Here is a 27,208-nt window from a genome sequence, read left to right as displayed (position 1 = left end):
GCTTTAATTTTTCCAATCTGAAATTACGAATTTTTCTGATATCAAGTTCTTCACATTTCCACTTCAGTTTGCCATTATTGTTTAAAATCCTTATGAAAATCCACCAGCATTTAAGGGAATCTCACGTTTGTGGATTCAATAGAAGATTCCAACCCATCTCCTGTCTTAGATTATAATTTATTAACTTTTAATCCAGTTTGCATTGGGCAATTCAGACGCAAGTAAGCCAACAGGATAATCCTACCAGAGCACACTCCCAAATTGTCTTCCATAGAAGTCCCCAAATTTCAAATTCTATTCTCCAACTGGAAATTTAAAAAAGCACCTGCAGCATAAAATGCCTCCAAAGGGGTAATAAAGCAGCTCAGTGTTTCTTTTGAGTTCATCCACACTTCAGCTTTTCCTGTGCCCAGAAAACACAGGTCCAAAGGGTTTTGCCTTTGCGCTGCCACTTTCCCTCAGGAAAAACCTGCTCCTTAGTGCAACATCAAAGCGGAGAAAACCTGGCTGATGTTTGCTCTAATTCAGCAATAAAGAGCGGGTTTTCCTGGAGGAAAGGGGTGGGACAAGCAGTAGTCTGGATGATTCCTTCTGTCTTCCTCTTTGGTCACTGTGACTGAGCACCATTTGGGGCCAATCTGTATCCATTGTGAAGGTGATCAACCCAGAGGTTGTGGTGGAAACGGGAAGAGAAGCTTGGTCAAGAGACTGGCTCATGTCGGAAGGAGGCCTGAATGCATCCCCAGTGCTGCCTCTCTAAGGGCAGGAAGGCAGCATTGCCCAGTGGGAAGGCATTAGGAGACAAAGCATCATCAAATAGCAGAAAACCACCTGCAGTTCCATCAAGAACACAGGAGAATCTCTAGTCTCCATTCAGGTGAGTTAAGCATCCCAGGTCTCTTGGGTCTTCCTGTCCATTACAAACCTGACTAGAGGCTCCATCATCTGAGCCCCTGCACTCCTTGTATACATGAAAGGGGCACAGATAGGATGGGAGGCAGCCTCTTCCTGGAGCCTTGGGCTGTTCCTGCCACCGTCTTACCTGCAGAAGTTCACTCGCTGGCTGCTGACTCGTCTCCTCCATCTCCTGGATGATCCTCTGAAGAGAGAAGAGTTTCCTGGAGAGTCTGGCCAGCTGCTCATCCCTTCTCCTTGCAATCTCCTTCTCCACATCTTCCACATGATTCAGCAGATGTTTTTCCTGTTCTTCCAGGAACTGGCGCAGTTCTCTGAACTTCTCCAGTGTCTTCAGCCTCTCCGTTTCTGTTAATTTCTGAAAGAAAAGAGGAGGTCTGAGTGTGGAAGATGGTCAGCCTTCAAAACATCAGGAAGAGAATTATGAGAATTCCACAGGGAGGACACTTCTGATTTTTCATAGACATGAAACCTCCAGTGGCTAAAGAAGTAAACATTTATTTTGAGGGGAGGCCATCTCCATAGCTGTTTCTGATGACTTCTATTTCCCAGAGGACTACAGCCTAAAGCAAGGAGCTCTTTTTCTAGCCATGGATGTTCCCTGCATGTTTTTGGGCATGGCATAACCAGTGTTCTAAGTTGTTCAGAGAACATCCAGGGACATAAAACACCCCTCTGTTTAGACTGGTGCCATTTAGGTGTAGGAAGGCAACAGAAACAGAGGAGGAGGACAAAGTGCAGAGTTCATCCCCATAGCTCCCCTATATTCTTTAAAGGTTCAAAATGGCCTCAGTTTCCTAAAGATGAACAAGAGCGCACATTTAGACAGTCCTTTAGTAATATTTATGGTAAATCAGGATTTGGATTGAATTGCTTCCACTCTTTCAGTTCACAAATCCTCAGGCTTCTCCTTGACTGCTATTCACATAATGAATGACAATGGGAAATAAATTAGATGTAGCTGCATTCAAAGGTGAACTTACCTGATTTACTATTGCTGAAAAAATATGGAGACCAAAACAGAGCAATCCTTTGAAATTCACACCTCTGATATTTTCAAGGTGGACCCAGCCAGGTAATATTCACAAAAAAATGTATTTATGAGGGTAAAGTACAGATCAAAACATTTATACAAGGAGGTAGCTACCCTAACATGTGATTCATTTTCAGGATAATAAATGAATAAACAGACTGATATGGAAAAAGGAGAAATGGGGAAAAGCTGAAATGGGCAGATTTCCCCATCCCTCCTCAGTCCTGACTCGATTCTTCAAGTGCTTGTTCCCTCACTAGTAACAACAGAGACACCTACAAGGAGGTCTTTGCTTTCCTTGACTAGATCTGCTTGATAGGCCAGGATTTCCCCTTTCTCTTTCTTCAGAATCTCCAGGCGGCTACAGATCTCTCCCTAAAGAGAAAAGAAAAAACTCAGGTTTGATTGAGACACAAAGAGAGGAGATGAATATTATACTGGCTTCTTGTGCCCAGTGGCCTTGCTGTAATTGCAATGTCATTTACTGGAGGAAATAAAAGTCCAGAGGTTTTCATTCTTTTTGGGTCCATAACTCCCTGGACCAGCTACCACAGCCATTTCTCCCCCTCAAGATCCAGGGATCTCCTACCTTGTATTCCTCGAAAGCCTCCTCCAGAGGAATCACCTTGTGATTTTCATGTTCCTTTGATTTGTCACACACCAGGCAGATGGGGGCTTCGTGGACTTTGCAGAAGAGCTTCAGGGGCTCCTGGTGCTTCTCGCAGACTCTCCCTTTCCCCCCTCCTTCCTCCTTTCCCTCTTGAAGGCTGAGATTCTTCGTTATTTCTACCATATTAGCCAGTTGCCGGTTGGAGATGAGGCTCCTTCTCTGGACTCTTGTTCTGCACTGAGGGCAGGAAGCCTCTGCCTCCGATTCCCTCCAGCACTGGATCAGGCAGGATCGGCAGTAGTTGTGCCCACACTCTGGGATGGTCACTGGATCCCTGAAGTAATCCAGGCAGATGGAGCAAGCGGCTTCATCACTTAGACGCTGGATGTGACTCCCTGCAGCAGCCATGGCTCCTCGTTTTTTCCGTTTTCAGCCAATGGGAGTTTCACTTCCTGGAAATGACTCATAAACTCAGTGACCACGTGATCTTTTTTTTTTTAAAGAAATATGTCCCCAGGTCTTTGCATTTGCTGAATGTTTTCTCAAGTACTGTAGCAGCGAATGCTTTTTGATTGCCTTCCCATGCTTTGATTACACACAAACACAAGTACCTAGTAAGTTGTGGTATTCATACTGTAACATTTTCATTCGTAGGCTTCCTTGTCATTTTTGAATCGGAGAAAACCTGCCTCTGCCCTAAATGGACGGGAGTTCTGATTTAGCAAACGGGACTTGATTCCGTGAACAGAACTCCTAAAAGTCTGGTTGCTAATTCTAACTTAATTCGTTTTTAGCATCCTGGAAAAGAATTTAAGATTGAAACAGACGCTTTCAGCATTGCCAACCTGGTGCCCTCTGTTTGTTTAAGACTGGGGTCAGCAACCTTTTTCAGCCATGGGTCTGTCTACCGTCCCTCAGACCATGTGGTGGGCTGGACTATATTTTGAAAAAAATAATAATGAACGAATTCCTATGCCCCACAAATAACCCAGAGATGCATTTTAAATAAAAGGGCACATTCTACTCATGTAAAAACACGCTGATTCCCAGACCGTCCGTGGGCCGGATTTAGAAGGCGATTGGGCCGCATCTGGCCCACGGGCCTTAAGTTGCCTACCCCAGCCCTATATGATGTTTGCCTCGTTTGTGTTTCATCGTACGTTTCCCCGTGAGCCTGCCCTCACCCCGTGGAAGGACACAAAAGTGGCTCATTTGGTCCAGCGCCCAAGAGGGGCTACCCAGACACCTGTGGGAAACCTGCAAGGAGGACCAGAGAGCAAAACCAGCCTTGCCCCCCACCCCCGGCAGCCTCCAGCAACCAATTTTACAAGTATGGGTGCCAACTTGAATAAACCTTTTTTTCTTTGGGGGTGCTGATAAGCCCTGATCCCCTCCACCTTCGGCTTGGTTTTGTCACTTGCCTTTGGTCACCTCCAGCACCTTCCCCCACTCCTTGGTGGTGGCAGGCACCCCTTGCCCCGGGCACCCTGAGCTGGGGGTCTGGCCCACTGCCCACCCCCACTGCTGACAGGCAACACCACGCTGAGAGCAGCAGGAAAGGTGTGCAGCACCAGGCAAGCGAAGGGTTGTGGCTGCTGCCACCACACAAGAAATGCACACATGAGACTGTGACCTCGCTTACAGGGATCTGGCCCTCAGCAGTTCTCAGGGGGAACCCCCTGCAGCACAGAGAGGAGCATGAAAATAAGCTGCTATGAACACACTGGACCCAAGCAGGATGCTGGTGGCCTCTAGCTTGTCTCCCCCATCTTCTTTATGGGCCCCATCTGGGAGAAAGTTTTCCCTAGATGCCTGCACGCCACTTTGCAGCCCCTTCCACACCATCCTCGGTGAAAAAAGCAACCCTCATTACAAATGGGAGGGGCCAAGGGCCTGGGCAGGCACCATGGGGCCACATGGGGAACCCCAGGAATAAGCAGGCATGAGTGGCCATTTGGCCTAGAATGGGCAGCGCCCCCCCCCAAAAAAAACACAAATATTGTTGGCTGTGTCCCTAACACATTTCTCTTGCATTGGCAGTCAGAATGCAAAAAAACAATGGGAGCAATAAGCATGTTCAAGAATGCTGTTTGAAGGTGTACAACAAAGTATGACTTTAAATGACACAGAGCTTAGATTGAACCCTTTTTAAAGTAGGCCATGCTGGAAATAGGCATGGAAATAGAACTCAGCAAATGCTAATATTGCATGAGGTTGCATAGCAGAGAGAGAGAAACTAATAAGGGTTATTCAATCACTGCGGCTCAGAGCTGCCTTGGGCTCTTCCGCAACTGTCACCAAGTAACAGGCACTCCATCAAGCTCCCTGCACTGTTTCTACCCCCCCAAGTGGTTATTATAACTTTAAGAACTACTAGTACCTGAGCTTGTTCCTTTCCTCTTCCCTCCCCATCCTCCTTTCCTTTTATGTCACGTATTTTAGCTTGTTTTTCATTGATCCATGAAACTGCATTCTTATTTCCTCACAGATTCCTGTGTTCAAAGAAAGTGGTTTGAGAAGCACATTCACACTAAATGAAGCATTGCTGCAACCAGCAAGTTTTCAAACCGTAGTGAAACTACTATGACTATTGGAAACACAGCTTAAATTATGGCAAGGTGTTGTGAGCAGGTGCTAGCAACGTGGGTACCTAGTGCTGGTGAAATCGCTTATTCCCCCCTCACACCACTTTTTATCCCCCAAACAGCTCTGTGAGGTTGACTGGTATCGGGAACAGCAAGTGGTCCAGGGGACTCTGAATTCATAGAATCATAGAATTGGAAGAGACCACAAGGGCCATCCAGTCCAACCCCCTGCCAAGCAGGAAACACCATCAAAGCATTCCTGACAGATGGCTGTCAAGCCTCCGCTGAAAGACCTCCAAAGAAGGAGACTCCACCACACTCCTTGGCAGCAAATTCCACTGTCAAACAGCTCTTACTGTCAGGAAGTTCTTCCTAATGTTTAGGTGGAATCTTCTTTCTTGTAGTTTGAATCCATTGCTCTGTGTCCGCTTCTCTGGAGCAGCAGAAAACAACCTTTGTCCCTCCTCTATGTGACATCCTTTAATATATTTGAACATGGCTATCATATCACCCCTTATCCTTCTCTTCTCCAGGCTAAACATACCCAGCTCCCTAAGCCGTTCCTCATAAGGCATCGTTTCCAGGCCTTTGACCGTTTTGGTTGCCCTCCTCTGGGCACGTTCCAGTTTTTCAGTATCCTTCTTGAACTATGGTGCCCAGAACTGGACACAGTATTCCAGGTGAGGTCTGACCAGAGCGGAATACAGTGGTACTATTACTTCCCTTGATCTAGATGCTATACTCCCATTGATGCATCCCAGAATTGCATTGGCCTTTTTAGCTGCTGCATCACACTGTTGACTCATGTCAAGTTTCTGGTCTACCAAGACACCTAGATCCTTTTCACATGTACTGCTCTCAAGCCAGGTGTCATAGAATCATAGAATCATAGAGTTGGAAGAGACCACAAGGGCCATCCAGTCCAACCCCCTGCCAAGCAGGAAACACCATCAAAGCATGCCTGACAGATGGCTGTCAAGCCTCTGCTTAAAGACCTCCAAAGAAGGAGACTCCACCACACTCCTTGGCAGCAAATTCCACTGTCGAACAGCTCTTACTGTCAGGAAGTTCTTCCTAATGTTTAGGTGGAATCTTCTTTCTTGTAGTTTGAATCCATTGCCCCGTGTCCGCTTCTCTGGAGCAGCAGAAAACAACCTTTCTCCCTCCTCTATATGACATCCTTTTATATATTTGAACATGGCTATCAGATCACCCCTTAACCTTCTCTTCTCCAGGCTAAACATACCCAGCTGCCTAAGCCGTTCCTCATAAGGCATCGTTTCCAGGCCTTTGACCATTTTGGTTGCCCTCCTCTGGACACGTTCCAGCTTGTCAGTATCCTTCTTGAACTGTGGTGCCCAGAACTGTACACAGTATTCCAGGTGAGGTCTGACCAGAGCAGAATATAGTGGTACTATTACTTCCCTTGATCTAGATGCTATACTCCTATTGATGCAGCCCAGAATTGCATTGGCTTTTTTAGCTGCTGCATCACACTGTTGACTCATGTCAAGTTTATGGTCTACCAAGACTCCTAGATCCTTTTCACATGTACTGCTCTCAAGCCAGGTGTCACCCATCCTGTATTTGTGTCTTTCATTTTTTTTGCCCAAGTGTAGTACTTTACATTTCTCCCTGTTAAAATTCATCTTGTTTGCTTTGGCCCAGTTCTCTAGTCTGTTAAGGTCATTTTGAAGTGTGATCCTGTCCTCTGGGGTATTAGCCACCCCTCCTAATTTGGTGTCATCTGCAAACTTGATCAGGATACCTTCAAGCCCATCATCCAAGTCATTGATGAAGATGTTGAATAAGACTGGGCCCAAGACAGAACCCTGTGGCACCCCACTAGTCACTTCTCTCCAGGATGAAGAGGAGCCATTAATGAGTACCCTTTGGGTTCGGTCAGTCAGCCAGTTACAAATCCACTGAATGGTAGCATTGTCTAGTCCGCATTTTACCAGCTTCTTTACGAGAATATCATGGGGCACCTTGTCAAAGGCCTTGCTGAAATCAAGATAGGCTACATCCACAGCATTCCCTTCATCTACCAGGCTTGTAATTCTGTCAAAAAATGAGATCAGATTGGTCTGACATGACTTATTTTTCAGAAACCCATGCTGACTTTTAGTGATCACAGCGTTCCTTTCTAGGTGCTCACAGACCGTTTGCTTAATGATCTGCTCTAGAATCTTTCCTGGTATTGATGTCAGGCTGACTGGGCGGTAATTGTTTGGGTCTTCTCTTTCCCCCTTTTTGAAAATAGGGACAACATTTGCCCTCCTCCAGTCTGCCGGTACTTCCCCAGTTCTCCAGGAATTCTCAAAGATTACTGCCAGTGGTTCTGAAATCACCTCTGCTAGTTCTTTTAATACTCTTGGATGTAGTTCATCTGGCCCTGGAGACTTGAATACATCTAAACTAGCCAAGTATTCTTGTATTACCTCCTTACTTATTCTGGGCTGTGTTTCCCCTGCTGAATCATCTGCCCCATATTCTTCAGGTTGGGCATTGTTTTCTTTTTTTGAGAAGACTGAGGCAAAGAAGGCATTGAGGAGTTCTGCCCTTTCTCTGTCTCCTGTTCGCATTTCACCATCTTCTCCTCTAAGTGACCCCACTGTTTCATTGTTCTTCCTTTTGCTACGGACATACCCATAAAAGCCCTTTTTATTGCTTTTAACCTCTCTAGCAAGCCTGAGTTCATTCTGTGCTTTAGCTTTTCTGACTTTGTCTCTACACTTGCTGGCTATTTGTTTGAATTCCTCTCTGGTGACTTCCCCCTTTTTCCATTTTTTGTACATATCCCTTTTAAATCTTAAATCAGTTAAAAGTTCTTTAGATAGCCACCCTGGCTTCTTTAGGCACCTTCCATGTTTTCGTCTCATTGGTACTGCTTGAAGTTGTGCTTTTAATATCTCCCTTTTAACAAACTCCCATCCATCATGAACTCCCTTCCCTTTTAGTATTACTGACCATGGGATCACTCCCAGCATTTCCCTAAATTTTCTGAAGTCAGCTTTCTTAAAGTCTAGAATTTGAGTCTTAGTATGCTTGGTTGCTCCTTTCCGCTGTATAATAAACTCTAGAAGAGCATGATCACTCCCACCTAATGATCCTGCCACTTCTACCCCACTTACCAAGTCATCACTATTGGTTAAGACCAGATCTACAGGATGTCACCCATCCTGTATTTGTGCCTTCCATTTTTTTTTGCCCAAGTGTAGTACTTTACATTTCTCACTGTTGAAATTCATCTTGTTTGCTTTGGCCCAGCTCTCTAATCGTTTAAGGTCATTTTGAAGTGTGATCCTGTCCTCTAGGGAATTAGCCACCCTTCCCAATGAATTTCTAAAGCTAAAACAGGATTTGAACCCAACTCTCCCCCAGCCTATGTTTCTAGGCACCTGATTGCCTCCCCCCTCTCTGCCGCCAAAAGTCAACGAGGGTCTGGTCGGCTGAAAAGTTACGCATATACCTGCTTGCACATAGTTTTAGGGCCCACCTTATTTTGGTGACAGAAAATGGTTGTAAAATTTGGGTTAAACCACAGAGTCTAGGGCTTGCTGATCAGAAGGTCGGCGGTTTGAATCCCTGCAACAGGGTGAGCTGCTGTTGCTCGCTCCAAGCTCCTGCCAACCTAGCAGTTCGAAAGCAAGTGCAAGTAGATAAATAGGGACTGCTCTGGTGGGAAGGTAAACGGCGTTTCCGTGTGCTGCTCTGGTTCGCCAGAAGCGGCTTAGTCATACTGGCCACATGACCCGGAAGCTGTCTGCGGACAAAAACCAGCTGCATCGGCCTATAGAGCGAGATGAGCGCCGCAACCCCGGAGTCGGACACGACTGGACCTGATGGTCAGTGGTCCCTTTACCTTTACCTGATGAAATAACTAAAATTTCCCTCTTTGCCAATTCACAATCTAAGAGCTGTCAAAATTAACTCATGTTACTGCAGCGCCACCTACTGGGCCTGCAAATAATACCAAGAATACACAACGAACTCCATTCACACACACACACAAAACCAATTTATTCTACGGGATGTGCAAGCGCTGATCTTTCACACTCCAACCGACAGTCATACAGAGCCATAAAATATGCGCTGATTACTAACATCTCTGGTTCCGTCCTGTAAAGAGAGGAAAAACAGAACCATTAGGAAAACGGCTCAACACCTATTGTCCTGAACACCTCGGCAAGATTGACACCCCACTTACCTCATGCTGTTTTTCTCTTTCCACCGTCCCTGCCGTTTCACGCCCTTTTTGTACCATTAACCTGTATGAGAAAATACCTCTATATAAGAGAAGGCAGCTCTGTTGTCCGAGGTTCTTCGCTCCGTTTTGCTGCGCGAGAGAAGGACCCTGTTGCAACAGATTGGGAAATAAACTGTCGGGAAACCGCCTCGCTTTTGGAAGCCTTGGTCTGGTCTCTGTTCTTGTGACATCGGTAAGAGCCTTAAAATTGAGCGCTCCTCCCGGGGCTTTTCCGGGCTCCATCCTGGGATCGGAACCCACTGGCGGAGGAAGCCACCGCGGCACCCGGGGCGCCAAACTCGAAGGCACCCCCCCTCGGGGCGGCAGTGTGTGTCCGAAGCTGCTGCCAGAGCGCTCTGCTTTTCCGTGGGGGGGGGTGGAGAGAGCAAAGAGCAGAACACAGTGTCGGCGAGGGGCAGAGGGCTGCCCCAACCCCAACCCCAACACACACACGCAGGCAGAGCCCTTGAGCTTCTCTTCAACACCCCTTTACTGGCCCACACACACACACAAAACACCCTCTGGCTTGATTCAACACACACACACACACAGCCCTTGACTTGATTGAACATACACACACAGCACAGCTCTTGAGTTTATTCAACACCCCCGTACACACACGCACACACCTTGACTTGATTCAACACACATACACACACCCTGAGTTTATTCAACACCCCCTTTATTTGATTCAAAACAAACACACACACACCCCTACAAACACACACATGCACACCTTGACTTGATTCAACACCCAGGTGAGCAAGCCCAAGTGTGCTCTGAATATGAGAGGGTTTTGTATGTGGGGCATCAAAAGCAGCAAAGCATACATGCATTTGGGACCATATGGGGTGCATCTCTCCCCCCTCATTAGAAAATAATAACTGGGACTAGCCATCAAAAGCCACAGATCAGACATGCTCATATTTTTCATTGATATAGCAGCTAAAGGTCAGAGATGTTTGCGGCTCCCAGTTTGTTTTTTTTCTTCGGAAACGGGTCCAAGTGGCTCTTTTTGTCTTAAAGGTTGCAGACCCCTGGTCTATTTCAACCTGAAGTTCTTTGCCAGCATGCTAAAAACGAATTAAGTTAGAATTAGTAACCAGACTTTTAGGAGTTTCCTTCACACTTGCTAAATCAGAACTCCCATCCATTTAGGGCAGAGGCAGATTTTCTTCAATTCAAAAATGACAAGGAAGCCTTTGAATGAAAATGTTACAGTATGAATACTACAGCTTACTAGGTATGTGTGTGTTTGTGTGTAATGAAAAGCATGGGAAGCAATCAAAAAGCATTCGCTGCTACTTGAGAAAATATTCAACAACTGCAAAGACCTGGAGACATTAAAAAAATAAATAAAGATCACTTGATCACTGAGAAGAAGAAGAAGAGTTTGGATTTGATATCCCGCTTTATCACTACCCGAAGGAGTCTCAAAGCGGCTCACATTCTCCTTTGCCTTCCTCCCCCACAACAAACACTCTGTGAGGTGAGTGGGGCTGAGAGACTTCAGAGAAGTGTGACTAGCCCAAGGTCACCCAGCAGCTGCATGTGGAGGAGTGGAGATACGAACCCGGTTCCCCAGATTATGAGTCTATCACTCTTATCCACTACACCACACTGGCTCTCATTTCCAGGAAAGGAAACTCCCAGTGGCTTTAAACTGAGAAAGCGAAACTTAACTCGGCTCTTTGGGGCGAGGGAGCCATGGCTGCTGCAGGGGGTCACATCCAGCGTCTCCGCGATGAAGCCACTTGCTCCACCTGCCTGGATTACTTCAAGGATCCAGTGACCATCCCAGAGTGTGGGAGGAGGGAGTTGAAGTCTTTCTCTTTGCCAGAAAGGGTTAACCTCATCCACATCCCCCAGCAGGGTTGCTTTATAAATATTTAGAAACTACAAATGTAAATTGCACATGCACAACTAAGTATATATCTCCTTTGGCTAGCAGGATTCCTCCTCAATGCCCTGCAAAGCAGAGAGCAGTAAAGGATCAGCTGCGGGGGGGGGGGGGGGAGAGGTGGCTAGGAATTGGCCAGATGGTGCAGGATCCCTCCCAAGTATCTGTTGGAAGCAGATTTGGGAGTGGCGGGTGGAAGCTCCTACTGGTGGGGAGGAGCCCGCTGATTCTGGGAGTGCTGTGGGGCCTGTGCCATCTCCTCCCATACCAAATGGCAAAGAACTCAGTGGTTCAGAGTAGCATCTGCAGACTAGGAGGAAAGGTGACTTTTCCATGACAACTCAGAATTGGACCTGACAAGTAGCAGAAAACCTGAATTGCCAGGAGAGTCAGGTTTGTAATGGACAGGAAGACCCAAGAGACCTGGGATGCTTAACTCACCTGAATGCAGACTAGAGATTCTTCTGTGTTCTTGATGGAACTGCAGGTGGCATTCTGCTCTTTGCTGAAGATTTGTCTCCTAATTCCTGCCCGCTGGGCAATGCTGCCTTCCTGCCCTTAGAGGAGGAGCACTGGGGATGCATTCAGGCCTCCTTCCGACATGAGCCAGTCTCTTGACAAAGCTTCTCTTCCCGTTTCCTCCACAACTTCTGGGTTGATCACCTTCACAATGGATCCAGATTGGCCCTAAATGGTGCTCAGTCACAGTGACAAAAGAGCAAGACAGAGGGACTCATCCAGACTGCTGCTTGTCCCACCCCTTTCCTCCAGGAAAACCCACTGTTTACTGCTGAAGTAGAGCAAACATCAGCCAGGTTTTCTCCGGATTGACCTTTGCTTTGATGTTGCACCAAGGAGCAGGCTTTTCCTGAGGGAAAGCGGCAGGGCAAAGGCAAAACCCATTGGACCTGTGTTTTCTGGGCACAGGAAAAGCAAAAGTGTGGATCAACTCAAAAGAAACACTGAGCGGTTTTATTAACCCCTTTGGAGGCATTTTATGCTGCAGGTGCTTTTTAAATTTCCAGTTGGAAAGTAGAATTTGAAATTTGGGAAGTTCTGTGGAAGACAGTTTTGGATAGTGCCCTGGCAGGATTATCCTGTAGGCTTTCTTACGTCTGAATTGCACAATGCAAACTGGATTAAAGTTACTAAATTATAATCTAAGAGAAGAGATGGGGTGGAATCTTCTCTTGAACCTACAAATGTGAAATTTTTCTAAAATGCTGGTGGATTTTAAACAATAATTTTAAACTGATGTGGAAAAGTGGAGAACTTGATATCAGAACAATTCATAATATCAGATTGGAAAAATAAAAGCTGTGCGAAACGAAAACTGGCTGATTCAGCCATCCCTACCCTAAACCTTGGCATGTGCCAGGCAGACTGACATCCGAGGACCAGGCTGTTCCTCCACTATGAGGAGGTCTGAGGGGGTCTTCCTAGTGTGTCCTGTGGTGTGCAGTGAATTCCCTTCTCTTTTCCCCTCTAGGATGTGAGAAGCACCTTGCAGAGGTAAGTGGATCTGGCTCATTCGCATTAGCATCACTTTGTAGCAGAGATGCAAGAACCACAAACATGGCTCTCCAGGGGCTGCAGGGGGGAGACTGTAGGACTCACTCCCTGCAGCATCTCACAGGTAAAACAGGACCCCCTCTTTTGAACTTGTAGCCCCCCCCCATTCTCCCTCCAAGGTTCACAGTCAACTGCCTCCTCCCTCCCTCCCTCCCCACATCACTTCACCCAGGGATGGGGGCTCTTTTCTTTCTCTTGCACTTTCTCTTCATTGACTTTTTGGTAATTTCAAACATCTAGAAGAGAAACTGCCAAAGATGCTTGAGAAGAGCTTAGGAAGTACCAATAGATTTCTATGTCCAGCTAGCAGCCCCCCCAAACTCTGGTAACTCAGCCCCTTTGAGGCACTTAGGGAGGGAAGGTTTGTTGGTCTAGAATAGGTGGGTTCTTTTTCTTGAGAGCGTTTCCAGCATGAGAGGCTGAAAGTGGTCTGGAGTGGGGGTTGAAAGTCAGGTTGTATATAGAAGTGTGTGTGTTTTTTGTGTTCTGAAATTGTCATGTGTTTTGTTGAGTTATGTGTATGATTTTGCTGTTTAATAAAATTTTAAAAAAAGAAAGTCAGGTTGTTTCCTGCCTCTGGAGGGAGAGTCCCATGGGGCATGGGGTTGTGCCCTTCCTGGGTGAGAGAGGGAGCAGGAAGGGTTGAGGTTGTTCTCCTTGACCGCTTGGAAGCTTTGGACATCATTCACATCCTCTGGTGTGGCTCGGGGAGGGAGGGATTGCAGGCACCTCAGTTCAGGGGTTTGGTTCTTACATCCCGGGACCTTCCCAGAAAGTTGTTATGGGGCAGCACCGTTGGAAGCCATGGGAGCCCTCCGGTGGTGTCACACAGACATCTTGTCCCTTGTGCTGTTTAGCATCCTTACGAAGCCACTGACAGCTGTCCTCTGGGGTTTTGGACTGAGGTCTCCCCAATCTGTGGTGGACACCCAGCTTTATCCTGCTTTTCCATCTCAGTCAGGGCAGGAAGTTGAAATGCTAGACCAGGGCTTGGAGGTGGGTGTCAACAGATGAAGCTGAACCCTGAAAATGACCTCTTGGGAAATGAACTTCAACTTTGTTCATGTTATTGAGATCTCCTGCAATAATTTGGGAGACAGTGCCACAATGGGACCATTCCTTGTTTTCCTTTTCACCAGGTATGAGAAAAGAGAGAGTCCAGAGAAGCCACTGGCTTTCCCTCCAGAGCTGAAGAACAGGATCTTGGAATCCTGTGATCTGAATTACCTTGTGGAGGATACAATGAAACATTGGAAAGGTAATGAAAAATGGCTGCAAGGATTTCACACTGGGAATTCTATTATTTCTTCAGAACTGAACATGCCAGGCTCTTTGTCAGGAGACTGCCCTCGCCGGAAGCCAGGACGGTGCCAGGGCTTAATCAGTATCGCAAGCCCCCTTCTCAGCTGCTGAACTCTTCATCTTCGTCCAGTGGGAGGAGCAGCAATTCCTCCAATGGGGAGGAGGAGATGGAAACAGGAAGTGGGAGCCGGGGTTGAGACAGGGGAGGAGAGCCTTCGCACTGAGCAGAAAAGGGAGGTGAAGCGCCCCTTCCGTCTCCCCTTTTGCACAGGGGGAAAGACGTAGAGGGGGGAGGGGGGGTTCCGCATCCAGTGCCTTTTATTCTGGGCAAAGAACCGGAAGGGGTCATTCCAGGACTCTGCAGAAGGATGAGATTGACGTTCTTTCTTTAGCTGCACTGTAAATATCTGCACAACAAAGGAATTCAGTTTCCAGAAGTCTTGCGTCTGCCTGGTTACTCATGAGCAGCCACTAAACGCCTTACACTCTTATTGCATGAAATTGAGTAACCCCAGGATACCTTCCTTCTTGGTGCTCCAGCCTTCATTTCCTGTCCTCAGAATGGCCCATGTATATTGTGACGCTGAATCCTGTAAAGAAAGCCTGAAACAGAGTGTAGAGCAAAGGAAGGATTTTTTCCTCCCATGTGCTTCTGTTTTCAATTATACAGAACCTCCTTTTCCTTTTGGTTACCCATCTACACAATCTGGGGTTGTCCTTTTGTTGGTTCTCCTGCTCTGAATGGAGTCAAAGGGTATTGAGAAGCCCCCAGTTCCCCCTCTGCCTCCTGCTCAGGCTTGTTTCTCAGCAGCAGAGCCAAGGCCTGAGCCGTCTCCTCCTCAGGTGTCCCACTGCAGCTGCCATATCTAGTGCTTCTCCCTTCAAGATCTCCTGAGAGGAGATGGAGACATTGAGGATGGAAGCAAGAGCACATGAGCCTCAAAAGGGCACAATTCTGCTTGTTAAGAACCTTAAAGGTTTGTAGGTTTGTGAGGAAGGGCTTCCTTTTGCCTGAGAGCTCTGCCAATCCTTCCACATCAACCTTCGCTTCTCCTTCTGTTTCACAATTTTGGCTTTAATTGTTCCCCCCACCACTTAATTGGGAAGATGTTAAGGCTGCCTCCATCTCCCCTCTGTCTCCTTTTACAGGATTCCTGTTGCTCTGCCTCCCCTCCAGTCCAAGAATGTAGAGCCCAATTTCAGGGACAAAGTTCAGAGACCATCAGGATTTATGCTGAATATTCTTAATCTGCTATTTAAAGCTTTAGTTATTTTCATAGATTTATTTCAGGTGGAAGAGTGTTGCCCTTAAAATTTATATCTTTTCATGTGGCTGAACTAAAAGGACACTGGCTCAGCTACAAGATCTTGGAGGTGTCCGGGAGGGCAAGAGTTTTGACCGTACTTGAATTTAAGGATGCCACATGATGAAGTGTTACTTTTGTGTAGAGATTTATTTCAGGTGGAAGAGTGTTGCCCTTACACTTTATATATTTTTTGCTTCCCCAGATGCTCTGCTATTCAGAAAACAGATTCAGAAAGGTAAATTTCCTTCACCCCGATATGGTCCCCCTTCATTCCACACACAGCCCAACATGACAAAAATCAACCGACAGCATACAAATCAATATGGCTAACCTGACAAAAACACCCACCCACCCCACTCACACAGGAGACCAAAGAACACCACAGCCACAAAAGAACAATCACACCCCACGCCATCCCCGACCTCTCACACCAGCAAATGAGCACAAGCGAACAACAGAGAACCCACACAGACAACGCCGACACCAAACCCTACACATATTAAGTAAAACAGAAACATCGTCAACCTACCCCACCTATCTCCCCATCCCACCCACCTCTCTCCCCCTTCTCTTCCTAATGTCTCAACAACAAAAACCGATTTGTAAAAATGTTATATGGAAAAATACGAGAGAGACATTGCATGACCTTTGTAAACCAAGAAAATCTTTAATAAAAATATTTTTAAAAAAGAAAGAAAGGCAAATTTCCAGGGGAGGAACAATTTCAAAGGAGGGATTGGGACTGATATTTCATGGGTGTTGAACCGTCTGCTCTGCAGACTTTGGGACCCCCATCAATGGCGTCACTCTGGGTAACAGTCCTCTAGTGGTGTTTGGGTTCTTCGTATGTCCCATGAATGAACTAGGAGAGGGTTTGAAGATTTGGATTGGGGGCAGAGCTTGTCCCTGCGAAGAACCTGCACGCCAGTCTGAGTTCCTTTCCTGCCTATAGACTATTATCCTGATTTCCCCCTCAATTTTATAGATTTTGCTTTCTTTCATAAAAATTTATATACTGCTTGGTTGCAGGGGAAAGCCTCAGAGCCTTACAATCTCTTACAATAGCCCTTAAGGAGAATCCGGCAGAGTCAGTCCAATGCCCATCTTGTCGAGTTCTCATGTATAGGGAACCTCCCTTGCATTTTGTTTTCCCTCCACACAATCTGGAGAGGTTCTTTTGGAGGTTCTCTAGATTTGCTTGGATTCTCCCCTCATGAAGTGTGTTCAGAAGGGCACCCACAAGCACCCAGTCCCTCCTCCACCTCCTGCCCAGGCTGGTCTCCCAGCAGCAGAGCCAAGGCCTGAGCTGCCTGTTCCTCAGAGTTTCAACCTTACCTGCCATTTCTCGTGCTTCAGCCATCCCAATCTCCTCAGAGTTCCCATAGTTCTTTTGAGATCAGCCCCATTCCAGCTCTGTCGATTCTTCCTCTGCAATCTGCTTTGTCAGCATGCTTGGAAATTCCTGTTTCAACAGCTCTTTCCCACCAGATGTTAACCTTCCTCCAGCCATTCAGTTGTTGTTCAGTCGTTCAGTCGTGTCCGACTCTTCCTGACGCCATGGACCAGAGCTTCTGTTAGGTCCTTTCCACTTTTGTCCTTAATTGTGGTAATCTTTGTACGAAACGTTCCTTTCATATCTCCAATTTTCTTGAACAAATCTCTGGTTTTTCCCATTCTGTTATTTTCCTCTATTTCTTTGCATTGCTCGTTTAGAAAGGCCCTCTTGTCTCTCCTTGCTATTCTTTGGAAATCTGCATTCAATTTCCTGTGTCTTTCACGATCTCCCTCGCATTTTGCTTGCCTTCTCTGCCCCGCTATTTGTAAGGCCTCATTGGACAGCCACTTTGCTTTCTTGCATTTCTTTTTCATTGGGATGGTTTTCATTGCTGTCTCCTGTATAATGTTACGAGCCTCCATCCACAGTTCTTCAGGCACTCTATCCACCACATCTAAATCCTTAAACCTGTTCTTCACTTCAACTGTGTATTCATAAGGAATTTGATTTAGATTGTATCTTACTGGCCCAGTGGTTTTTCCTACTTTTTTCAGTTTAAGCTGGAATTTTGCTATAAGAAGCTGATGATCTGAGCCACAGTCAGCTCTAGGTCTTGTTTTTGCTGAGTGTATAGAGCTTCTCCATCTTTGGCTGCAGAGAATATAATCAATCTGATTTCGATGTTGCCCATCTGGTGATGTCCATGTGTAGAGTCGTCTCTTGTGTTGTTGGAAAAGAGTGTTTGTGATGACCAGCTTGTTCTCTTGACAGAACTCTATTAGCCTTTGCCCTGCTTCAGTACAGCCATTCAGTACAGATCCCCATTTAATTTGTGGGTTTTGAATGATTGTATTCTGCCATTTTCGAGTATGATTTACCATTTCTGATTTTTCCATGGAATAGCAGAGTTTGAAAGGATCCCAAAGATCATCTAGTCCAACCGCCTGCAATGCAGGAATTACAGCTAAACACGTTAGTTGTTTTAATTCCTTAGGCCTACATTTAAACTTTTGCTTGAAATAAGGAAACAACAGGTGCTATGTAATGCTGATGTTTTGTAAAATGATTTTCTTTGAGTTATTGCATTGTAGCCTGTTAAGCCTCTCTTTTTGCTTCCTCAGATGTTCAGTCATTCAGAAATCTTCAGAGAGGTAAATTTCACATGGAGACCCCAATTCACAGGAGGGGGGTGATTAGAGTTTCATGGGGGGTAAAGAGTCTGTTCTGTACAACTTGACTCTAGCCCTGCTGTTTGTACCACAAAGGCAGAGAGGGTGGACTTGAAGATACAGAAGGGGGGGAGAGATAAATTACCCAGAAGGATCAGATGGAAGGAGGGAAGAGTTTTATTCCTGCCTAGAGAGAGTTGGGTTGCTTTTCCATGTGACCTTTTTCACGACTGGTTGCCGCATGTCCTCTTTTTCTCAGACAGGTTCTCTATTTTCATGATTAAAATTTCTCCTCTTGGCGGATTTTTAAAATTTGGCAAAATGTCTCAAGTTGTTTTGTTTGGTTATTTGGCCTAATCTTCTCTTTCCTTCATCTTCTCCTCAACAGCAAATGTGACACTGGATCCAGACACGGCCCATCCTGAACTCATCCTGTCCAGGGATCGGAAAACCGTGAGAATGGGAGACAAAAACCAAGACCTGCCTGACAATCCTGAGAGATTCAACAGCCGGCCTTGTGTGTTGGGATGTGAGGGATTCACAGCAGGCAGACATTTCTGGGAAGTCACTGTGGGAAGTGGGGAAAGATGGACTTTGGGGGTTGCCAGGAAGTCTGTGAGGAGAAAGGGCTGCTTCCCCTTAAGGCCTAAGAGAGGGATCTGGGTTGTGGGGAAGTTTGGAGACAAGTACTGGGCCTGCACCTCCCCTTATTCCTCTCTGCCCCTGAGGGAGAAGCCCAGGAGGATCCGGGTGACTCTGGACTATGAAGGGGGACGTGTGTCTTTTTCTGACGCTGACTCAGGAGCCGAACTCTACACGTTCTCAGGAGCCTCGTTCTCTGGAGAGACCCTCCTCCCTTTCTTTCTTCTGTGGGGAAGTGAAACTTACCTCAGTATCTCCTGAGGAGACTAAATCTGCCTCTCAGGCCCAGCAGGAGTTTCTCTCCAGGCCAGAGTGACTGATATAAAAAAGAATTACCCACCAATAGCACTTTGTGTAGTTTTTCAAGGGCCTTTTGAGAACATTCATTGCAGTCAAAATCAACAGAAATAACAAAACAAAAATGGGTTGTTGTGGCTTTGCATTTTCCTTCCTTTTCCCAGAATTCCCTCTGCAGCTTACTTCTTAAAGAGACAGTCACACATTTACAAGTCCCAATAAATAATATTTTCCTCAAACAGGCTCCCTGACCTTCAATCTTGTTTTCCTTTTGAGATGTTTGATTTGGCAGAGAATGAGACGCTTAACCCAGGGTTGTGGGTCTGAGCCCCATGCTGGGCAAATGTTTCCTGCACTGCAGGGGGCGGGACTAGATGACCCTCAACTCTGCAATTCTAGGAAACCTTTCTCTCCCCACAAGACCTTATGCAGCTGAAAAATTCATGCATCATTGGATTAATAGATGACTAAAAAATGAACCCCTTCCCCCACGTCAGGCAGGATAGCTCCTTGCTCTGGAGACCCTAGATGGGAAGAAAATGGAAAAGAAATGGAACAGGGCGTCAGCTTCAAATGCCCTCTGCAAATACAGCCTCGCCATTTCCACACTTTGACAGAAATAAACCTCATTGCATTGAGTGGGGCTTCTGCCCAGTTAAATGTGTTTCAATTTACAGGCTGGATTCTGTCTATCGGGGGCATCAAACGGGGTGTCCTCTGGATAATGCTGGAGTCCAGCTCCCCTCCGACCCACCCAGCAAGACCAAGGGTTAAAGAGAGAATGGGAGTTGCAGTCTGGCAGCTTCCAGAAGGAGCCCCATGGGCTGTGCTGCCCTATACATTATGCAGGGAACCTTCTCTGTGCTCCTCAACCCCACCCCAAATACACAATGCTCCCCCAAGGAGCGTCTTTTTGTCAGCAGGACTCACTCTGGTTCCACTATCAGGGCCACTGACTACGGACTGGTGAAGCCTATTCTCCTTTTCCTGCATTTCCCACGGGGTGGTGGCAGATGTTGGAATAAATACACCCCCCACCTGCTTGAGGGCCGCCTCCCCTTGCTCCTTCCCCTGTATGATGTTGGTTTGTGTGTCATTGTATGTTTCCCTGTGAGACTCCTCTCACCCCGTGGAAGGACACAAAAGTGGCTCGCTTTAAAGCAGCACGGACAGGGAACCCCAAGGAGCTGGCGCTTGCTCGGCGGGTCGCCCCTGGACTAGCAGCAGCGCCAGCGGGATGGACTGCGCATGCTCGGATTTCCGGGCATGTGCAGTCTGTCCTGATGAATGCGTCCTGACGTCACGATCCGTGCGTCTGGACGCCCCAATCCAGGGGGTGCCTCCACGGCAACGCCGCCCCTGGTGCTCCAGAGGCTTCCTATGCCATCTGGCCCCGGGCGTCCTGAGCTGGGAGTCTGGCCCGCCGCCCACCCCCACTGCTGACAGACAACACCACGCTGAGAGCAGCAGGAAAGGTGTGCAGCACCAGGCAAGTGAAGGGTTGAGGCTGCTGCCACCACACAAGAAATGGACACATGAGACTGTGACCTCGCCTACGGGGATCTGGCCCTCAGCAGTTCTCAGAGGGAACCCCCTGCAGCACAGAGAGGAGCATGAAACTAAGCTGCTTTTGAATGTTCTGGACCTGAGCGGGATGCTGGTGTCCTCTAGCTTGTCTGCCCCATCTTCTTTATGGGCCCCATGTGGGAGAAAGGTGTCCCTAGATGCCTGTGTGGCGGAATAATGCCTGCTGATGATTCAGGTTCATCATGGGTTAACCTATCACTCCCATGTTAGGTAGGTGTTCCCTGGGAGGCGGAGCTAGTTGGCATTCTAATAGGAGGGGGAAGTTGAAGGGCAGTTGGGGGTTTGGCAGTTGGGGGTGGAGGGTTAGAGAGAGAAAAAAAAGGAGAGGTTAGGCTTTGGGGAATGTGAGGAAAGGTCATCACCTTTACTAACGGGATGCAGGAAATATTATAACACAGCTGAGTTACATGAGAAGAAGATTTGTACCAGTAATAACCCGAGACATCCATGTTTTCAAGTTGCCTAATAAAGTTAAATGTGCTTAAACGTTCGCTGACTGTGGCAGTGGATCAGTACCTTAAGAGGTGTGACTAAGAGGAGAGAACAAAGCTTTCCTGTGGAAGAGGAAACTGTTTGCTTATTCTCCTGTCATACAGAGGGCTGGACAGTGAAGCCAAGTGTGCCACTTATTTGCCTAAAGGGGAGGCAGACTGCAGTAGTTGGGAACCCTGGTAGGGAGATCCCATAGGTGGCAAAAGAGGTTTTCAAACGTAGAGCCCTGAGGTACCCCAGAGACGACTCCCGTATGAACACTGAAGGATTCATCCTGGTTGTCAGTGAAACCTAGGGAGAGTCACGGTTGGGGAAGTATTGAAGGGGAGGGAATAGAATTCCTCACAGCCTGCACGCCATTTTGCAGCCCCTTCCACACCATCCTCAGTGAAAAAAGCAACCCTCATTACAAATGGGAGGGGCCAAGGGCCTGGGCAGGCACCATGGGGCCACATGGGGAACCCCAGGAATAAGCAGGCATGAGTGGCCATTTTGCCTAGAATGGGCAGCGCCCCCCCCCAAAAAAAAACACAAATATTGTTGGCTGTGTCCCTAACACATTTCTCTTGCATTGGCAGTCAGAATGCAGAAAAACAATGGGAGCAATAAGCATGTTCAAAAATGCTGTTTGAAGGCGCACAACACAGTGTGACTTTAAATGACAATGGATGAGACATCAGAGCTTAGATTGAACCCTTTTTAAAGTAGGCCATGCTGGAAATAGGCATGGAAATAGAACTCAGCAAATGCTAATATTGCATGAGGTTGCAGAGCAGAGAGAAAGAAACCAATAAGGGTTATTCAATAACTGCGTCTCAGAGCTGTCTTGGGCTCTTCCACAACAGTCACCAAGTAACAGTCACTCCATCAAGCTCCCCGCACTGTTTCTACCCCCAAGTGGTCATTATAACTTTAAGAACTACTCGTACCTGAGCTTGTTCCTTTCCTCTTCCCTCCCCTTTCCCCTTTCCTTTAATGTCAAGTCTTTTAGCTTGTTTTTCATTGATCCATGAAACTGCATTCTTATTTCCTCACGAACAGATGCCTGTGTTCAAAGAAAGTGGTTTGAGAAGCACATTCACACTAAATCAAGCATTGCTGCAACCCGCAAGTTTTCAAACCGTAGTGATGTGGGGTGGAGCAGAGAAACAAACTGCTATGACTGTCGGAAACACATCTTAAATTATGGCAAGGTGTTGTGAGCAGGTGCTAGCAACGTGGGGACCTAGTGCTGGTGAAATCGCTTATTCCCCCTCTCACCCCTTTTTATCCCCAAAACTGCTCTGTGAGGTTGACTGGTATGAGGAACAGCAAGTGGTCCAGGGGACTCTGAATTCATAGAATCATAGAGTTGGAAGAGACCACAAGAGCCATCCAGTCCAACCCCCTGCCAAGCAGGAAACACCATCAAAGCATTCCTGACAGATGGCTGTCAAGTCTCTGCTTAAAGACCTCCAAAGAAGGAGACTCCACCACACTCCTTGGCAGCAAATTCCACTGTCGAACAGCTCTTACTGTCAGGAAGTTCTTCCTAATATTTAGGTGGAATCTTCTTTCTTGTAGTTTGAATCCATTGCTCCGTGTCCGCTTCTCTGGAGCAGCAGCTCCCTAAGCCGTTCCTCATAAGGCATCGTTTCCAGGCCTTTAACCGTTTTGGTTGCCCTCCTCTGGACACGTTCCAGCTTGTCAGTATCCTTCTTGAACTGTGGTGCCCAGAACTGGACACAGTATTCCAGGTGAGGTCTAACCAGAGCGGAATACAGTGGTACTATTGCTTCCCTTGATCTAGATGCTATAATCCTATTGATGCAGCCCAGAATTGCATTGGCCTTTTTAACTGCTGCACCACACTGTTGACTCATTTCAAGTTTTTGGTCTGCCAAGACTCCTAGATCCTTTTCACATGTACTGCTCTCAAGCCAGGTGTCACCCATCCTGTATCTGTTCCTTTCATATTTTTTTTGCCCAAGTGTAGTACTTTACATTTCTCCCTGTTGAAATTCATCTTGTTTGCTTTGGCCCAGCTCTCTAATCTGTTAAGGTCATTTTGAAGTGTGATCCTGTCCTCTGGGGTATTAGCCACCCCTCCCAATGAATTCCTAAAGCCATAACGGGACTTGAACCCAACTCTCCCCAAGCCTACGTTTCTAGGAACCTGATTGCCTCCCCCCCCCTCTGCCGCCCAAGGTCAACGAGGGGAGGGTCGGCTGAAAAGTTATGCATTTACCTGCTTGCACATATTGTTAGGACCCACCTTGTTTTGTTGACAGGAAATGGTTTTAAAATACTTTTAATTATTGTCTTTGGTGGTTGTAACCCATACCGGAGCCTTGGGGTAAAGGGCTGCTTCATGAAAAGAACAAGAATAAGGGCGGAGCTTTATCCTCCAAGTCATCTGAATTAGGCACTAATTTCTTAAAATGATAAGCAACTGGCAGCTGCTTCTCTCGCCCAGTGGAGCAAGCAGTTTGCCTTCTTTTCTCCATTTTTCCTCTGCTCAAATCACAAAGGCCTCATTGATACATAATAAAAGTTCTGGTTCAAGCGCCTTATTGTGATCTTGTTTCAATGTAACATTGCTTTCACTTTGTTGTTTTTAGCAAACATTTAAATACAGAAATTATGTAATAACTAGATCAATGACAACTTTGTATTCTTTTCCCTGACATTTGGTAACAATTAAAAAACATAGGATATGCACAATCAAGTTTAGAAAACTAATCAAAATACAATACATTAGATACAGCAGGTCGGCCATTTTGAAATCACGATTTTTCAGTGTTCCTGTCAGTTAATTTTGTCTAAGTTTTATATATTATTCTACACCCAATTCTCATCAAAATGCCATTTATTTTATAGCACTTTTGTTGCAATTTTGCCCAGGTCAGTGTGTATATTGACTGGACTACAGAGGTAAGCCCTGGTTTGGCTTGGCATGACACGTGAACCAGACTATCGTAACAACAACCCTGTAAGGTAGGCCAGCACAAAACCATTCCCATAGGGGAAAGAAGAGATAGATTGGCTGAGGCAGGGGTAGCTTAAGAGGACCCCATCTCACAGGTGAGGGGGCGCATTTGGATCCTTCTGAACTACAACTCCCATCAGCCCCAGCAAGCATTGCCAGTGGCCAGGGATGATGGGAGTTGTAGTTCAGCAACATCTAAGCATTTTGTTTGAACCTCGGGATTTCTTTATCCGTAGTGCGGATCCCTTAGCGTTGTGCTCTGACTTTTGAGGAAGGCTGAAAGAGTGTTTGTGCGAGGAGATGCTTTGAAGAGCTACGGAGTAAGGAACGGAATAATATTGCTTGGAAGGTGGTAACTGGGCCAAGGGTGTTTGTTTGTGTGGATATTCAGCGCTTTAACATTTGACCCGTAGTGCAAAAGTGAAAAATCACCAAGAAGGCAACCTGTAGGCAAATTGAGCCCAGGAGGGACGTTCGGCAAACCCTTCCTTCCAAATAAATAAGCTCCAAACCTTCTGCTCTCAAGCCAGGTGTCACCCATCCTGTATCTGTTCCTTTCATATTTTTTTTGCCCAAGTGTAGTACTTTACATTTCTCACTGTTGAAATTCATCTTGTTTGCTTTGGCCCAGCTCTCTAATCGTTTAAGGTCATTTTGAAGTGTGATCCTGTCCTCTAGGGAATTAGCCACCCTTCCCAATGAATTTCTAAAGCTAAAACAGGATTTGAACCCAACTCTCCCCCAGCCTACGTTTCTAGGCACCTGATTGCCTCCCCCCTCTCTGCCGCCCAAAGTCAACGAGGGTCGGGTCGGCTGAAAAGTTACGCATATACCTGCTTGCACATAGTGTTAGGGCCCACCCTATTTTGGTGACAGAAAATGGTTGTAAAATTTGGGTTAAACCACAGAGTCTAGGGCTTGCTGATCAGAAGGTCGGTGGTTCGAATCCCTGCGACGGGGTGAGCTGCTGTTGCTCGCTCCCAGCTCCTGCCAACCTAGCAGTTCGAAAGCAAGTGCAAGTAGATAAATAGGGACTGCTCTGGTGGGAAGGTAAACGGTGTTTCCGTGCGCTGCTCTGGTTTGCCAGAAGCGGCTTAAGTCATGCTGGCCACATGACCCAGAAGCTGTCTGCGGACAAACACCAGCTCCCTCGGCATATAGAGCGAGATGAGCGCCGCAACCCCGGAGTCGGACACGACTGGACCTGATGGTCAGGGGTCCATTTACCTTTACCTAATGAAATAACTAAAATTTCCCTCTTTGCCAATTCACAATCCAAGAGCTGTCAAAATTAACTCATGTTACTGCAGCGCCACCTATTGGGGCTGCATATAATACCAAGAATATATAACGAACTCCATTCACACACACACACAAAACCAATTTATTCTACGGGATGTGCAAGCGCTGCTCTTTCACACTCCAACTGACAGTCATACAGAGCCATAAAATATGCGCTGATCACTAGCATCTCTGGTTCCGTCCTGTGAAGAGAGGAAAAACAGAACCATTAGGAGAACGGCTCAACACCTATTTTCCCGAACACCTCGGCAAGATTGACACCCCACTTACCTCATGCTGTTTTTCTCTTTCCACCGTCCCTGCCGTTTCACGCCCTTTTTGTACCATTAACCTGTATGAGAAAATACCTTTATATAAGAGAAGGCAGCTCTGTTGTTCGAGGTTCTTCGCTCCGTTTTGCTGCGTGAGAGAAGGACCCTGTTGCAACAGATTGGGAAATAAACTGTCAAGAAACCGCCTTGCTTTTGGAAGCCTTGGTCTGGCCTCTGTTCTTGTGACATCGGTAAGAGCCTTAAAATTGAGCGCTCCTCCCGGGGCTTTTCCGGGCTCCATCCTGGGATCGGAACCCACTGGCGGAGGAAGCCACCGCGGCACCCGGGGCGCAAAACTCGAAGGCACACCCCCCCCCCCGGGGCGGCAGTGTGTGTCACAAATCATGACATGTGCATCATGATGCGCGGGCGCTACGAAAGGAAAGCAGCCGCCTGTTTGCTTGCAGCTGCTCCACCCCTCCTGACTGGCCCGCCCCTTGCCTCCATGCCGCGGTGGAAAAAGCCACTAAAAGGGGGGGATGCTATTTTTGGTGCTGCCGGGGCGGAGCCACAGGGGCGGCCAGCGAGGGGGGTGTCATGTCAGCGGCAAGTGTGACACCCCTCCTCGCTGGCTGCCCTGGTGGCGGCACCCCGGCAGTGCCGAAAATAGCCTTAAAAAAAACAACAGAGGATGGGGCCACCGCCCCAAGTGTCACCCCCACCAGGGCAGGCCGCCCCGCCCCCCTCGCTACGCCCCTGTCGGAACCCCCCTTTCTGCAGGTCAAGGAAGACCTAATTCTTACTACACAGTGCTGAGGGCTGTTAGGCGGCACCCCTGTTCCCTTCCGAGAGCTACGATTCCCAGGGAAGAGGGATGAATTGTTTAACCACCCTGGGAATTATAGTCCTGTGAAAGTTGGGGGATCCTAAAATGCCTCTTTCAGGTGTCGTGAGAGGTCCCAGTTGTGCTATATACTTAAACCACTATCACAGCATTTTGAACTGTCCTTTTTGTAGAATGGTAGAGTCAGGAGGGACCCCAAGGGTCATCTAGGGGTATAAATAATAAATTATTATTATATTATAATTATTTCCTAGTTCATCCCCCTGCAATGCAGGAATCTTTTTCCCGATGTGGCACTTGAACCTGTGATCCTGCAATTAAGAGTCTCATGCTCTACCGACTCAGGAAAAGCTTCCTGTCTAATCCTGGAGAGCTGCTGCCAGACATTGCTGACCACACTGAACTAGGAGGAGGAGGAGGAGGAGGATACAGTGGTATCTCTGGTTACGTACTTAATTCGTTCCGGAGGTCTGTTCTTAACCTGAAAACGTTCTTAACCTGAAGCACCACTTTAGCTAATGGGGCCTCCCACTGCTGCTGCATTGCCAGAGCACAATTTCTGTTCTTATCCTGAAGCAAAGTTCTTAACCTGAAGCGTTATTTCTGGGTTAGCAGAGTCTGTAACCTGAAGCGTATGTAACCTGAAGCGTATGTAATCCGAGGTACCACTGTAATTTATTATTTATAC

At 47.0% G+C, this 27,208-nt stretch overlaps 2 protein-coding genes across 2 annotated transcripts; one reads left to right on the top strand and one right to left on the bottom strand.

The window, feature by feature from the left end:
• Positions 1-842: 842 nt before the first annotated feature.
• On the bottom strand, positions 843-2,978 carry LOC117042779 (zinc finger protein RFP-like). Its single transcript, XM_033142425.1, has 3 exons — positions 2,538-2,978; positions 2,228-2,323; positions 843-1,273 (listed from the first exon to the last, which is right to left on the bottom strand). Exons 1-3 carry the CDS (start codon positions 2,964-2,966, stop codon positions 863-865), a joined length of 936 nt encoding a protein of 311 aa, XP_032998316.1. The 5' UTR covers positions 2,967-2,978; the 3' UTR covers positions 843-862.
• A 9,721-nt stretch (positions 2,979-12,699) lies between these two features.
• LOC117042807 (thaicobrin-like) lies at positions 12,700-19,085 on the top strand. Its single transcript, XM_033142460.1, has 5 exons — positions 12,700-12,804; positions 14,004-14,122; positions 15,676-15,708; positions 18,090-18,119; positions 18,526-19,085. Exons 2-5 carry the CDS (start codon positions 14,107-14,109, stop codon positions 19,038-19,040), a joined length of 594 nt encoding a protein of 197 aa, XP_032998351.1. The 5' UTR covers positions 12,700-12,804; positions 14,004-14,106; the 3' UTR covers positions 19,041-19,085.
• The last annotated feature ends 8,123 nt before the right edge of the window (positions 19,086-27,208 follow it).

This window comes from Lacerta agilis, chromosome 2 (genome assembly GCF_009819535.1).
Source record: "Lacerta agilis isolate rLacAgi1 chromosome 2, rLacAgi1.pri, whole genome shotgun sequence".
NCBI classification, from domain to species: Eukaryota; Metazoa; Chordata; class Lepidosauria; order Squamata; family Lacertidae; genus Lacerta; species Lacerta agilis.
Note: the sequence above shows the minus strand (reverse complement) of the source record. Positions and strands in the feature narration are given on the sequence as shown.